The 16,194-nt window shown below is 43.5% G+C and overlaps 1 protein-coding gene across 2 annotated transcripts in view; it reads left to right on the top strand.

Annotated features, from left to right (window-relative positions):
• The window catches only part of LOC138638734 (uncharacterized), a 60,224-nt gene extending 45,401 nt beyond the window's left edge, over window positions 1–14,823 (top strand). For both annotated transcript variants that reach the window (XM_069728276.1, XM_069728275.1), the window contains exon 2: window positions 10,955–14,823. In XM_069728276.1, coding sequence (XP_069584377.1) covers window positions 10,974–12,197 — 1,224 coding nt within the window. In that variant the 5' untranslated portion in view covers window positions 10,955–10,973 and the 3' untranslated portion in view covers window positions 12,198–14,823. The remainder of the gene's footprint in view (window positions 1–10,954) is intronic.
• Window positions 14,824–16,194: the final 1,371 nt, after the last annotated feature.

Here is a 16,194-nt window from a genome sequence, read left to right as displayed (position 1 = left end):
CGTGGCCGCGACCAGTCACAAGCCGCTACGTCTTTGAAAGTCATTAACGCCCTCATTTTTAAAAATGAGCGCGTTAATAGCTTGCGGTGACGTCGCGGCTTGTGATTGGTCGCGTGGCCGCGACCAATCACAAGCCGCTACGTCTTTGAAAGTCATTAACGCGCTCATTTTTAAAAATGAGCGCGTTAATAGCTTGCGGTGACGTCACGGCTTGTGATTGGTCGCGTGGCCGTGACCAATCACAAGCCGCTACGTCTTTGAAAGCCATTAACGCGCTCATTTTTAAAAATGAGCGCGTTAATAGCTTGCGGTGACGTCGCGGCTTGTGATTGGTCGCGTGGCCGCGACCAATCACAAGCCGCTACGTCTTTGAAAGTCATTAACGCGCTCATTTTTAAAAATGAGCGCGTTAATAGCTTGCGGTGACGTCGCGGCTTGTGATTGGTCGCGGCCACGTGACCAACCACAAGCTGCTACGTCTTTGAAAGCCATTAAAGCGCTCATTTTTAAAAATGAGCGCGTTAATAGCTTGCGGTGACGTCGCGGCTTGTGATTGGTCGCGTGGCCGCGACCAATCACAAGCCGCTACGTCTTTGAAAGTCATTAACGCGCTCATTTTTAAAAATGAGCGCGTTAATAGCTTGCGGTGACGTCGCGGCTTGTGATTGGTCGCGGCCACGCGACCAATCACAAGCCGCTACGTCTTTGAAAGCCATTAACGCGCTCATTTTTAAAAATGAGCGCGTTAATAGCTTGCGGTGACGTCGCGGCTTGTGATTGGTCGCGTGGCCGCGACCAGTCACAAGCCGCTACGTCTTTGAAAGTCATTAACGCCCTCATTTTTAAAAATGAGCGCGTTAATAGCTTGCGGTGACGTCGCGGCTTGTGATTGGTCGCGTGGCCGCGACCAATCACAAGCCGCTACGTCTTTGAAAGCCATTAACGCGCTCATTTTTAAAAATGAGCGCGTTAATAGCTTGCGGTGACGTCGCGGCTTGTGATTGGTCGCGGCCACGCGACCAATCACGAGCCGCTACGTCTTTGAAAGCCATTAACGCGCTCATTTTTAAAAATGAGCACGTTAATAGCTTGCGGTGACGTCGCGGCTTGTGATTGGTCGCGTGGCCGCGACCAATCACAAGCCGCTACGTCTTTGAAAGCCATTAACGCGCTCATTTTTAAAAATGAGCGCGTTAATAGCTTGCGGTGACGTCGCGGCTTGTGATTGGTCGCGTGGCCGCGACCAATCACAAGCCGCTACGTCTTTGAAAGCCATTAACGCGCTCATTTTTAAAAATGAGCGCGTTAATAGCTTGCGGTGACGTCGCGGCTTGTGATTGGTCGCGTGGCCGCGACCAATCACAAGCCGCTACGTCTTTGAAAGTCATTAACGCGCTCATTTTTAAAAATGAGCGCGTTAATAGCTTGCGGTGACGTCGCGGCTTGTAATTGGTCGCGGCCACGCGACCAATCACAAGCCGCTACGTCTTTGAAAGTCATTAACGCGCTCATTTTTAAAAATGAGCGCGTTAATAGCTTGCGGTGACGTCACGGCTTGTGATTGGTCGCGGCCACACGACCAATCACAAGCCGCTACGTCTTTGAAAGCCATTAACGCGCTCATTTTTAAAAATGAGCGCGTTAATAGCTTGCGGTGACGTCGCGGCTTGTGATTGGTCGCGTGGCGGTCACATGGGCGGCCCGCGACCAATCAGAAGCCGGGACGTGATTCTCAGGTCCTAAAGGCGCTGATTTTGAACAACGAAGCCTGCCGGTTACCCGCGCTGAGTCCAGGGGCCGCCGGAGAGGTGAATATATCAATATTTTTTATTTTAATTCTTTATTTTACACATCTCTATGTATCCGATACCGATACCCGATACCACAAAAGTATCAGATCTCGGTATCAGAATTCCGATACCGCAAGTATCGGCCGATACCCGATACTTGCGGTATCGGAATGCTCAACACTAATCATAACCATAATCATAATAAAAGAACCAACCTTATTACTAGTGTTGAGCGATACCTTCCGATATTCAAAGGTATCGGATGGTATCGGCCGATATCCAAAAAATATCGGATATCACACTACCGAAGTGGAATAACTGTCACGAGAATAGAAATAGTATAATTGGGACCGAGACATCTTCCACTACAGCCAAACCAGCAGATTTAGGGTATGTGCACACGTCATGATTTTTAGTGTTTTTTTTGCGGAATTTCGCTATAAAAACGCTATAAATCCGGTCAAAAAACGCTAACATTATGCATCCTATCTTTTAGAATGCATTCCGCATTTTTTGTGCAGATGTTAGCGTTTTTTTCCGCAAAAAAAACGCATACCGCAAAAAATCCGGACATGCTCTATCTTTTTCCGGATTTTTAGCGGATTTCCTATCAAAAAGGTCATTCCGGGAAAAAAAAAAAAAACGCTAAAAATCCGCAAAAAATCCACGCAAAACACGCGCAAAAAACGCGCAAATTCCGTGAGAAATCCGCGCGAAAAAACCACGCGGATTTCTGGCAGAATTTTCAGTATTTTGTCAGGAAAAAAATCCTGACGTGTGCACATACCCTTAGACCAAATATGACTGTTCACAGTTCCACAAATCTGTGATAACATCAGCAGCCGCCACAGCAGGCACAGAAGCCACACTAAAGTGCAGTTAAGTGACATCAATACATCACAATAAAAAATGCAATATCACCTAGTCTGAACAGTCTGTGATTGGGGTACAAAACTCCTTGGAGATCCATGACTTGTTCAACTTGATGAAAGTTCAGCGGTCAACACTTTCAGGGAACAGGTGGCTGCGCTTATCCGTCAGGACACAACCAGCAGCGATGAAGACAAGTTCTGAGAGAATGCTCGATGCTGGGCATGATAAAACCTCCAAGGCATGTGAGGCGAGCTCAGGCCACTCATCCATTTGGAAGACCAAAATGTGAAAGGGTCCAAACCCTCTCTGATGGTATTTATATTCAGTTATAGACACTCCTGCACCATCCTCTCCATTCGTTCACCACGTGTAAGACTTGAACTCTGTTGTGCTTATGCACAAGCTGGTCTAAAAAAGTGTCATAGGACTCACCACTGCTGCTGCAGATTCTGCTGCTGCTAATGCTTTGGCATTGACATAATGATGTGCCTGAGGTTGGAAGTGTAGAGCTGTGATGCAAACTATGTGCTTCACTGCTGTCTTGGGGAAAAGCTCTCTTAAGGTTGAGTAAAAGCGTGTTTTGATTCTCCAGCATTCAAGGGTCCCTCTCTATGGTGGAAATCATCAGGCAAAATTTGGTTTTATAATGTGGGCCTAACAGAGTGACAACCCAGTAGTCAGCATTATTCCTAATCATAACTATATGGGGATCATGTTGCAGATAGTGCAGTAAGAAGGCACTCATATGTCAGACTCTTCAGAGAGGTCCAAGCCCATGCTGTGTTGAAGGCTGGGAAACAATGAGGCTCATCTCCTCCATCCCCTCCCTCCAGCCATGAAAAATAGAGAGGGGATGATTATCCTCTTCATCTGACAGTTGCTCCCCCATCACCTCTTCCTCCTCCATTTGTTCCTCAGATCTTGCACCTTGGATAACAGTTTGTCTGTTAACACCAGCCCCTCTTGATTGTAGTAATCCACCCTCCCTTGGCACCTGCCTATGTGACAACAGTCTTGAACTTAGAGACAATGGTATCCCTTCTGCATTCTCCTCTGCTTCCTTCCCTTATTCTGGGAACACCATCTCCTCCCGCAGGCTACTCAAAATCTTCTCCAGCATATAGATGACTGTAATAGTGATGTTGATGACGGTGTCATCAGCACTAACCATCTTAGTAGCCATTTCGAAACTGTGCAGAAGGGTTCAGAGATCCTAAATCTGTGCCCACTTTGTAAACGTGATATGGGCCACGTCCGTACTGCGTTGGCCCAAGCTATACAACATGACATACTGAATCAGGGCTCGTTTCTGCTGCCACAGTCACTGCAATGTGTATAGTGGAATTCCATTGTGTTGAGACATCTCATATCAACCTGTTAACTGGCATGAACGCAGACCTGTGTATTGATGCAAGTCAATGACAATAGAGGTGCGAGTGGCAGAAATAAGTACACAGCTTACGTGCTTTCTGGAGCAGCTCACCCAGGCCAGGATAGTGGCAGAGAAAACGCTGTACCACCAGGTTGAGGACGTGAGCCATGCAAGTCACGTGTGTGAGCTTGCCTCCCAATAGGGCTGTCACCAGGTTTGCACCGTTATCGGACACGACCTTCCCTGGATGTAGGTTCAAAGGAGACAGCCATTGATCAAACTCAGCCTGGAAACCTGTCCACAATTCTTCAGTTGTATGATTGCGATCTCCAAAGCATATCAATTTTAATACTGCCTGATAGCAGTCAGCCCTGGCTGTGTAGTACAGAGGTGATGGGAATTTACTCTGCACTGTTATAACATATATCTTGTTAAGGCAGAGGTTGAGGGTGCAGGTGGAGGGCCTAGAGGAGATAGAGGACTAGGCAGGAGCAGTGGAGGAAGGGTTACATGTAGAGGTTTGTCCTGCAAGCCTTGGGGATTCCAAGACTTTTGGAGCAGCACCTGTCCCCACAGCCACCAGAGTCACCCAGTGCCCAGTCACTAAGATGTAACCTCCTCCAGTCACGCTGATTGAGAGCCCAAATTCAGCTGTAACGGAAGTGGACATGCCTGCTTTTTTTGACTGATTTCAGAGAATGAGCACACAAGTTTCTCAATCCACCGTAAAATCTTCACCTGCACCTCTCTCACGGTCCAGCAGTTTGTTCGGTTCACTGTACTCCGCCCTCTCTCAGCACTATAGCCAGCCCATGGTTCCGCAGTTGTGGTTACATAAAAGATAATTTCCTCCTACGCATGACAAAGATAAGAAGTTGAACTCCATCATCTCCAATCTATTGGCCGTGGAAAGTCTTCCTTTCCGCCTGGTAGATATCCGAATGTGCCATATTTGTGCAGAATTTATGTTTGGCGATCGTTTTCCAAACAATTTCGCACACCACTGGTCCTGGGCCCCTTTTCCATATCATCACAATTTCAGCTGTATCCGCATCCTCAAGACATAGATACTGTTGATACTAACACTGTACAGACTGGAGCAGCATGTCGGGGGAATGGAACCAGATGAGTACTGCTTTTTTCCCTTTGTCAGTACTTGCAGAGGCCATCATACAGAATAAGGAGCTAGTCAGGGGCCAATCATACTGACTACGGAGCTAGTGGGTGTCAATCATACTGACTGGAGGTTTGTTGGTGACCAGAATACTTAGTGGGGGCTGGTGGGGTATTATACTTTGTAGGGGGCTGGTAGGTGCCATTATATTGTGTGAGGAGCTATTAAGTGAATTATACTGAGTGGCATAATACTGAGTAGGGAGCCGTGGGGGATCCCATAAAAGATGGGTGCTCTCATTCTGGGTGAGGTGATGTGCTGGTTTCCGTAATATATATGGATGGCTCTCATACTGCGCATGGGTCAATGGGGGCTCCTATAATGAGTTTTGGAATGCATACCACTTGAAGGGCTGTGTGAATACACATCCTGTTTGGAAGGCGGTGAAGGCTCTCATTATGCGTGGGGCCCCTCATTCTGTGTGGAGGGGCTGTGGGGCCCCTCACACTGAGTAAGAGCATCATACTGCCAGGTACTACACTGTATGTGTGGAGTGAAAATGTTTGGGGATCCACTGTGTGGATACCATACTCAGTGTGTCTGTGTGCAGTTTTGGGAGCATCATACTCTAATTGGTCATAAAAGGAGTATTCTTGGTTGCTGGTGAGAACACTAAGGGGCTTCATTAGAGATATATTTTTATAAACTGTACTTTTCAGATTACAAGGTGCCCTTTTTTGTCTTATAAATTGAATTGTTTCTGCAGTTTTACTTACAGGCTGTGGTGGAGCGGGGTCCCAGGGTCTCTGTTGCTGGAAGCTACTGCGGGCCCCTGGCTGGTAGGATATTTTTTGAAAGCCCCTCACTTTCCATACTCTTCAATGTGGTGTACTCAGGTAAAATGGCCTCCTGCGAGGCATGCGCAGATTAAGATCTCGGCACCGAGATCTCATCTCCTGAGATCTCAACTTCCAAGATCTCAGTTGCACATGTACTGCCTCTGTCAGTCTTTAACCTATAGTCAAGCACATTAGAAAGTATGGAAGATGCAGAGCTTCGAGCTTTCACAAAATGTCAGTGGAGCCGCTGCACCACCAACCACCCTGTCTTAGCATCCTGGGGCCCTCAGCATTGCTCCACTCCTTCCATTGAACACCCCATCCTACTAGCCTGGGGCCTGCAGCATCTCCTGCCTGCACCACCTCCTGCAGCAGCGACCCTGCCCCCTTGTCCCCAGCTCCATCTCCACCGCTCCCTAGGTAAACTACCATAAAAGCGGAATATAACACGTACCGCCATTTGATTGATGCATATTTTTCCTATTTTCCTCAACAAAATTTGGGGTGCGGCTAATAAACCGGTGTGTATTATAATCTGCAAAATATGATTTATATATAGATATATATATATATATATATATTTTTTTTTCTTTTTTAACCCCTTTACCCCCAAGGGTGGTTTGCACGTTATGGACCGGGCCAATTTTTACAATTCTGACCACTGTCCATTTATGAGGTTATAACTCTGGAACGCTTCAACGGATCCCGGTGATTCTGACATTGTTTTCTCGAGACATATTGTACTTCATGATAGTGGTAAAATTTGTTTGATATTACCTGCGTTTATTTGTGAAAAAAATGGAAATTTGGCAAAAATTTTGAAAATTTCGCAATTTTCCAACTTTGAATTTTTATGCAATTAAATCATAGAGATATGTCACACAAAATACTTGATAAGTAACATTTGCCACATGTCTACTTTACATCAGCACAATTTTGGAACAATTTTTTTTTTTTTGTTAGGGAGTTATAAGGGTTAAAAGTTGACTAGCAATTTCTCATTTTTACAACACCATTTTTTTTTAGGGACCACATCTCATTTGAAGTCATTTTGAGGGGTCTATATGATAGAAAATACCCAAGTGTGACACCATTCTAAAAACTGCTCCCCTCAAGGTGCTCAAAACCACATTCAAGAAGTTTATTAACCCTTCAGGTGTTTCACAGGAATTTTAGGAATGTTTAAATAAAAATGACCTTTTTTTCACAAAAAAATTACTTCAGCTCCAATTTGTTTTATTTTACCAAGGGTAACAGGAGAAAATGGACCCCAAACGTTGTTGTACAATTTGTCCTGAGTACGCGGATACCCAACATGTGGGGGTAAACCACTGTTTGGGCGCATGACAGAGCTCGGAAGCAAAGGAGTGCCATTTGACTTTTCAATGCAAAATTGACTGGAATTGAGATGGGACGCCATGTTGCGTTTGGAGAGCCACTGATGTGCCTAAACATTGAAACCCCCCACATGTGACACCATTTTGGAAAGTAGACCCCCTAAGAAACTTATCTAGAGGTGTGGTGAGCACTTTGACCCATTAAGTGCTTCACAGAAGTTTATAATGCAGAACCGTAAAAATAAAAAAACGTTTTTTTCACAAAAATTATCTTTTCGTCCCCAATTTTTTATTTTCCCAAGGGTAAGAGAAGAAATTGGACCCCAAAAGTTGTTGTACAATTTGTCCTGAGTACGCTTATACCCCATATGTGGGAGTAAACCACTGTTTGGGCGCATGGGAGAGCTCGGAAGGGAAGGAGCGCCGTTTGACTTTTCAATGCAAAATTGACAGGAATTGAGATGGGACGCCATGTTGCGTTTGGAGAGCCACTGATGTGCCTAAACATTGAAACCCCCCACAAGTGACACCATTTTGGAAAGTAGACCCCCTAAGAAACTTATCTAGATGTGTGGTGAGCACTTTGACCCACCAAGGGCTTCACAGAAGTTTATAATGCAGAGCCGTAAAAATAAAACAAAAATTTTTTCCCACAAAAATTATTTTTTAGCCCCCAGTTTTGTATTTTCCCAAGGGTAACAGGAGAAATTGGACCCCAATAGTTGTTGTCCAATTTGTCCTGAGTGCGCTGATACCCCATATGTGGGGGAGAACCACCGTTTGGGCACATGGGAGGGATCGGAAGGGAAGGAGCGCCATTTGGAATGCAGACTTAGATGGAATGGTCTGCAGGCATCACATTGCGTTTGCAGAGCCCCTAATGTACCTAAACAGTAGAAACCCCCCACAAGTGACACCATTTTGAAAAGTAGACCCCCTAAGGAACTCATCTAGATATGATATGAGAGCTTTGAACCCCCAAGTGTTTCACTACAGTTTATAACGCAGAGCCGCGCAAATAAAAAATATTTTTTTTTCCACAAAAATTATTTTTTAGCCCCCAGTTTTGTATTTTTCCAAGGTTAACAGGAGAAATTGGACCCTAAATATTATTGTCCCATTTGTTCTGAGTACGCTGATACCCGATATGTGGGGAGGAACCACCGTTTGAGCGCATGGCAGAGCTCGGAATGGAAGGAGCATCATTGTGAATGCAGACTTAGATGGATTGGTCTGCAGGCGTCACATTGCGTTTGCAGAGCCCCATATGTACCTAAACAGTAGAAACCCCCACAAGTGACCCCATATTGGAAACTAGACCCCCCAAGGAACTTATCTAGATGTGTTGTGAGAACTTTGAACCCCCAAGTGTTTCACTACAGTTTATATCGCAGAGCCGTGAAAATAAAAAATCCTTTTTTTTCCCACAAAAATTATTTTTTAGCCCCCAGTTTTGTATTTTCCCAAGGGTAATAGGAGAAATTGGACCCCAAAAGTTGTTGTCCAATTTGTCCTGAGTACTCTGATACCCAATATGTTGGGGTAAACCCCTGTTTGGGCACACGGGAGAGCTCGGAAGGGTAGAAGCACTGTTTTACTTTTTCAACGCAGAATTGGCTGGAATTGAGATCGGACGCCATGTCGCGTTTGGATAGCCCCTGATGTGCCTAAACAGTGGAAACCCCCCAATTATAACTGAAACCCTAATCCAAACACACCCCTAACCCTAATCCCAACAGTAACCCTAACCACACTTCTAACCCTGACACACCCCTAACCCTAATCCCAACCCTATTCCCAACCGTAAATGTAATCTAAACCCTAACCGTAACTTTAGCCCCAACCCTAACTGTAGCCTTAACCCTAGCCCCAACCCTAGCCCTAACCCTAGCCCTAACCCTAGCCCTAACACCAACCCTAACCCTAGCCCCAACCCTAGCCCTAACCATAGCCCCAGCCCTAACCCTAGCCCTAACCCTAACCCTAGACCTAATGGGAAAATGGAAATAAATACATTTTTTACATTTTTTTATTTTTCCCTAACTAAGGGGGTGATGAAGGGGTTTTTTATTTACTTTTATAGCGGGTTTTTTAGCGGATTTTTATGATTGGTAGCCGTCACACACTAAAAGACGCTTTTTATTACAAAAAATATTTTTTGCGTTACCACATTTTGAGAGCTTTAATTTTTCCATATTTTGGTCCACAGAGTCATGTGAGGTCTTGTTTTTTGCGGGACGAGCTGAAGTTTTTATTGGTAACATTTTCGGGCACGTGACCCTTTTTGATCGCTTTTTATTCCGATTTTTGTGAGGCAGAATGACCAAAAACCAGCTATTCATGAATTTCTTTTGGGGGAGGCGTTTATACCGTTCCGCGTTTGGTAAAATGGATAAAGCAGTTTTATTCTTCGGGTCAGTACGATTACAGCGATACCTCATTTATATCATTTTTGTATGTTTTGGCGCTTTTATACGATAAAAACTATTTTATAGAAAAAATAATTATTTTTGCATCGCTTTATTCTGAGGACTATAACTTTTTTATTTTTTTGCTGATGATGCTGTATGGTGGCTCGTTTTTTGCGGGACATGATGACACTTTCAGCGATACCATCGTTATTTATATCTGTCTTTTTGATGCGTTATTCCACTTTTTGTTCGGTGGTATGATAATAAAGCGTTGTTTTTTGCCTCGTTTTTTTTTTTTTTTCTTACGGTGTTTACTGAAGGGGTTAACTAGTGATATACTTTTATAGGTGGGGTCGTTACGTATTGTTTGTTTTTTTTTATTTAGATAAAGAAATGAATTTATGGGAATAATATATATATATTTTTTCATTATTTAGGAATTTTTTTTTTTTTTTTTACACGTGTGGAAATTTTTTTTTTATTTTTTTACTTTGTCCCAGGAGGGGACATCACAGATCGGTGATCTGACATTTTGCACAGCACTCTGTCAGATCACTGATCTGACTTACAGTGCTGCAGGCTTCACAGTGCCTGCTCTGAGCAGGCTCTGTGAAGCCACCTCCCTCCCTGCAGGGCCCGGATGCCGCGGCCATCTTGGATCCGGATCTGGAGCAGAGAGAGAGGTACGGAGACCCTCGCAGCAACGCGATCACATCGCGTTGCTGCGGGGGCGTCTCAGGGAAGCCTGCAGGGAGCCCCCTCCCTGCGCGATGCTTCCCTGTACCTCCGGCACACCGCGATCCCCCCGTGAGCGCGGCCGATCGCGCTGGACGTACTATTCCGTCCTTGGGAAGTAGGGCCCACCCCACATGGATGAAATAGTATGTCAATTGGCAGAAAGGGGTTAAGGGTACCCACTTAAACCTTTTGCTATGGGGCCCTGTGATTTCTATTTATCCAACTGCCGCCACTGGACAGTCTCTCGCAAAGTCCTTTACTACTAACAGAGGGAATTCTTTGCCAGATTCCCTTGTATTATAAAGATTAATATGTTGTGTTCCAACAACACTAATAATATCCTTTATATTTTTTTATTTGCTTCCTAATTATTACTTTTTAATATTTTATATTTTGTTCATGTCTTTTATATCTATTTGGCTTATTCAAATTACAAAGATCAATGATGACTAATGTTATTTTTCTGCATCATCATCTCAGGTGGAACCGGATTTAGAAAATGAATAATTCTCAAAATTACGACAATGGACCTTCAACAAGCTCATGTGCTGCTGATTATTTCCCAGTACCTAAGCTCACGGGGGACGATTTGTACCATGTTTTCATTAGCTTCAGTGGAGTGGACTCTAGATGGGTGCATCGACTGATCCACAGGCTGGAGGTTACATTTCCAAGCATTAAAATCTGTTCTCATGATCGAGACTTTACTGCAGGAAAGACAATCATAGAAAACATGACTGAGAGCATTCAGAGGAGTCAGAAAATGTTGATGGTGCTGAGTCCAGATTTTGTGCAGAGTCGCTGGTGCCTCTTTGAAGCCAATCTCTCCATGTTCCAGGACTGTATGTCACATAAGGCCATTGTACCCGTCATGCTAAAGCCGTGCCCAATGCCTCTGTATCTCAGCCATCTAACGTATCTAGAAGCTGACGATGAGCAGTTCTTTGAAAAACTGTGCAACAGGCTCCTGAGGTATAACGCTAAAGAAGCAGAAGATGTCTTGGTTCACTTCCAATCATCTATACTGTATGGTGGAAAGCATCTTCTGTCTCTGGCAGCCATGAATGAAAATGATGAAAGAACTCTCACCGGAACTTTCTCTGACACATGTGTTCCAGACTCTCTGAAAGCTGTTGTGAAAGACCCTGAAATATACAAGAAAGCCATTCAGCTGATAAACAGTACCCCAACTGATTTCTTATCCTCTAACTGGATGAAAGCCAAAACATGCCTGATTTTATTTTTTTGTGTATTACCATGTGTTTCTTTGATGGCTTTCATATCTGCATGTATGGAACAAACTTGGTGGCACTTTGTGCACTTACCATTATCTTTCATTCCTTTTGGTCTTGCAATGTATAAGCTAGAATTCTGGGAAAAACACGTGTTTAGAAAGGACACTCACAACTTGAGACGTAGAACTGGTGAAGCCAATCTACTATTGGTTGAGACGTCCATCCTTGCCGGTTGCTCCTCTAAATCCAGTTTAGTTTTCGTCTTTGCGCCATTGAAAGAATGTAAATCAATGTTCCAAATGACTTTCCGATCTGATACTGAACTGTCAAAATGTATGTGGGAAAATGCAATCATCAGTTATTCTTGTGATTACGCCAACTGTATGGCCAATAAACACTTTCCCTTTGGTGACCCAGATCCTCCTGGGCATTTATCAAATGGCATCTGTTTCTGCCAATATGTGGCCATGCAAGTAAAACAGAGATAACTGATCATGATCTCACTTTAATCTTCTCTCATTATACTGAGATTGGTGGATCATCATTTTCCTGTTACCCCTTTCAATGGCAGTGCTCAGAGGAGAATTATGGAGTGCTTTCGAAAGGCACACCTCAAGAAAATCCCGGGAACAACGCAACAGTGATAAAGACAATAAATAAAAGGTCCAAATGTCTGAAACCATATGACAAATATATTAAATATGAAAAAATTGATTATTGGGAATAAAACAAAAATAGGCTTTTTTGACCTTGTGACAGGTCCTCTAGAATTTTGAAGATGCCGTCATTAAACATGACTGTGTCACCAACTATTTTGATGGAATCTCTCTTTTTCAGTCTGTAAAAGTAGCTTGATCTACAAAAGGTTTATGGCAAAAAAAGATAGACTGATGGTGTGTTACATAGTTACATAGATATTAAGGTTGAAGGAAGACTATATGTCCATCTAGTTCAACCTATAGCCTAACCTAACATGCCCTAACATGTTGATCCAGAGGAAGGCAAAAACAACCCATGTGGCAAAGAGTAAGCTCCACATTGGGGAAAAAAATTCCTTCCCGACTCCACATATGGCAATCAGACTAGTTCCCTGGATCAACGCCCTATCAAGGAATCTAGTATATATACCCTGTAACATTATACTTTTCCAGAAAGGTATCCAGTCCCCTCTTAAATTTCAGTAATGAATCACTCATTACAACATCATACTGCAGAGAGTTCCATAGTCTCACTGCTCTTACAGTAAAGAATCCGCGTCTGTTATTATGCTTAAACCTTTTTTCCTCCAAACGCAGAGGATGCCCCCTTGTCCCTGTTTCAGGTCTATGATTAAAAAGATCATCAGAAAGGTCTTTGTACTGTCCCCTCATATATTTATACATTAAAATAAGATCACCCCTTAGTCTTTGTTTTTCCAAACTAAATAGCCCCAAGTGTAATAACCTATCTTGGTATTGCAGACCCCCCAGTCCTCTAATAACCTTGGTCGCTCTTCTCTGCACCCGCTCCAGTTCAGCTATGTCTTTCTTAAACACCGGAGGCCAGAACTGTGCACAGTATTCTAAGTGTAGTCGAACTAGTGACTTGTATAGAGGTAAAATTATATTCTCCTCATGAGCATCTATGCCTCTTTTAATGCATCCCATTATGTTATTTGCCTTTGTAGCAGCTGCCTGACACTGGCCCCTGAATATAAGTTTGTCATCCACCCATACACCCAGGTCTTTTTCATTGACGGTTTTGCCCAGAGTTTTAGAATTAAACACATAATTATATATCTTATTACTTCTACCCAAGTGCATGACCTTACATTTTTCCCCATTAAAGCTCATTTGCCATTTATCAGCCCAAGCTTCTAGTTTACATAAATCATCCTGTAATATAAAATTGTCCTCCTCTGTATTGATTACCCTGCAGAGTTTAGTGTCATCTGCAAATATTGAAATTCTACTCTGAATGCCCCCTACAAGGTCATTAATAAATATGTTAAAAAGAAGAGGGCCCAATACTGACCCCTGTGGTACCCCACTGCTAACCGCTACCCAGTCCGAGTGTGCTCCATTAATAACCACCCTTTGTTTCCTATCCCTGAGCCAGCTCTCAACCCACTTGCACATATTTTCCCCTATCCCCATTATTCTCATTTCATGTTTCAACCTTTTGTGTGGCACCGTATCAAAAGCTTTTGAAAAGTCCATATACACTACATCCACTGGGTTCCCTTGGTCCAATCCGGAACTTACCTCTTCATAGAAACTGATCAAATTAGTCTGACATGACCGGTCCCTAGTAAACCCGTGCTGATACTGGGTCATGAGGTTATTCCTCTTCAGATACTCCAGTATAGCGTCCCTTAGAATGCCCTCCAGGATTTTACCCACAGTAGAGGTTAAGCTTACTGGCCTATAATTTCCGAGTTCAGTTTTTGTTCTCTTTTTGAATATTGGCACCACATTTGCTATACGCCAGTCCTGTGGCACAGACCCTGTTATTATGGAGTCTTTAAAGATTAAAAATAATGGTCTATCAATGACTGTACTTAATTCCTGCAGTACTCGAGGGTGTATCCCATCCGGGCCCGGAGATTTATCAATTTTAGTGATTTTTAGACGCCGCCGCACTTCCTGCTGGGTTAAGCAGGTGACATTTAATTGGGAATTTTTATCACTAGTCATTTTGTCTGCCATGGGATTTTCTTGTGTAAATACTGATGAAAAAAAGTCATTTAGCATATTGGCTTTTTCCTCATCCACCATCTCACCCAGAATATTTTTAAGGGGGCCAACATTATCATTTTTTAGTTTCTTACTATTTATGTAGTTAAAGAATATTTTAGGATTATTTTTACTCTCTCTGGCAATGAGTCTCTCTGTCTCAATCTTTGCTGCCTTGATTTGCTTTTTACAGAATTTATTTAATTTTCTGTATTTATTTAATGCCTCATCACTACCTACTTCCTTTAATTCTCTAAATGCTTTCATTTTGTCACTTATTGCGCCCCTTACAGCTCTATTTAGCCATATTGGTTTCCTCCTATTTCTAGTATGTTTATTCCCATACGGTATATACTGTGCACAGGTCCTATCCAGGATGCTAATAAAAGTCTCCCATTTTCTTTGTGTATTTTTGTGTTTCAGGATACCGTCCCAGTTAATTGCACCAAGATCCTCTCTCATCCATTGGAAATTTGCCCTCCTGAAGTTTAGTGTCCTTGTAACCCCTCTACTACACATCTTTTTAACCCCTCTGTGACCTTAGATGTACAATCCCGTCGAGGTGCCCTGGGCTTATCTGACCCTGGACGGGATAGTACGTCATAGCCGATCGGCCGCGCTCACGGGGGGAGCGCGGCCGATCGCGGCCGGGTGTCAGCTGCTTATCGCAGCTGACATCCGGCACTATGTGCCAGGAGCAGTCACGGACCGTCCCCGGCACATTAACCCCTGGCACACCGCGATCAAAGATGATCGCGATGTGCCAGCGGTGCAGGGAAGCACCGCGCAGGGAGGGGGCTCCCTGAGGGCTTCCCTGAGACCCCCGGAGCAACGCGATGTGATCGCGTTGCTGCGAGGGTCTCACCTCCCTCCCTGCTTCCTCCAGCCCCGGATCCAAGATGGCCACGGATCCGGGTCCTGCAGGGAGGGAGGTGGCTTCACAGAGCCTGCTCAGAGCAGGCACTGTGAAGGCTGCAGCGCTGCATGTCAGATCAGTGATCTGACAGAGTGCTGTGCAAACTGTCAGATCACTGATCTGTGATGTCCCCCCCGGGACAAAGTAAAAAAGTAAAAAAATGTTTTTCCAAATGTGTAAAAAAAAATAAAGAAAAATATTCCAAAATAATGAAAAAAAAAAAAAAATATTATTCCATAAATACATTTCTTCATCTAAATAAAAAAAAAGCAATAAAAGTACACATATTTAGTATCGCCGCATCCGTAACGGCCTGACCTATAAAACTGGCCCACTAGTTAACCCCTTCAGTAAGCACCGTAAGAAAAAAAAAAAAAAAACGAGGCAAAAAACAACGCTTTATTATCATACCGCCGAACAAAAAGTGGAATAACACGCAATCAAAAGGACAGATATAAATAACCATGGTACCGCTGAAAGCGTCATATTGTCCCTCAAAAAACGAGCCACCATACAGCATCATCAGCAAAAAAATAAAAAAGTTATAGTCCTGAGAATAAAGCGATGCAAAAATAATTATTTTTTCTGTAAAATAGTTTTTATCGTATAAAAGCGCCAAACCATAAAAAAATGATATAAATGAGGTATCACTGTAATCGTACTGACCCGAAGAATAAAACTGATTTATCAATTTTACCAAACGCGGAACGGTATAAACGCCTCCCCCAATAGAAATTCATGAATAGCTGGTTTTTGGTCATTCTTCCTCACAAAAATCGGAATAAAAAGCGATCAAAAAATGTCACGTGCCCGAAAATGTTTTCAATAAAAACGTCAACTCGTCCCACAAAAAAC

This window comes from Ranitomeya imitator, chromosome 5 (assembly GCF_032444005.1).
Source record: "Ranitomeya imitator isolate aRanImi1 chromosome 5, aRanImi1.pri, whole genome shotgun sequence".
Classification (NCBI taxonomy): Eukaryota; Metazoa; Chordata; class Amphibia; order Anura; family Dendrobatidae; genus Ranitomeya; species Ranitomeya imitator.
This window is presented reverse-complemented; position numbering and strand designations above follow the sequence as displayed.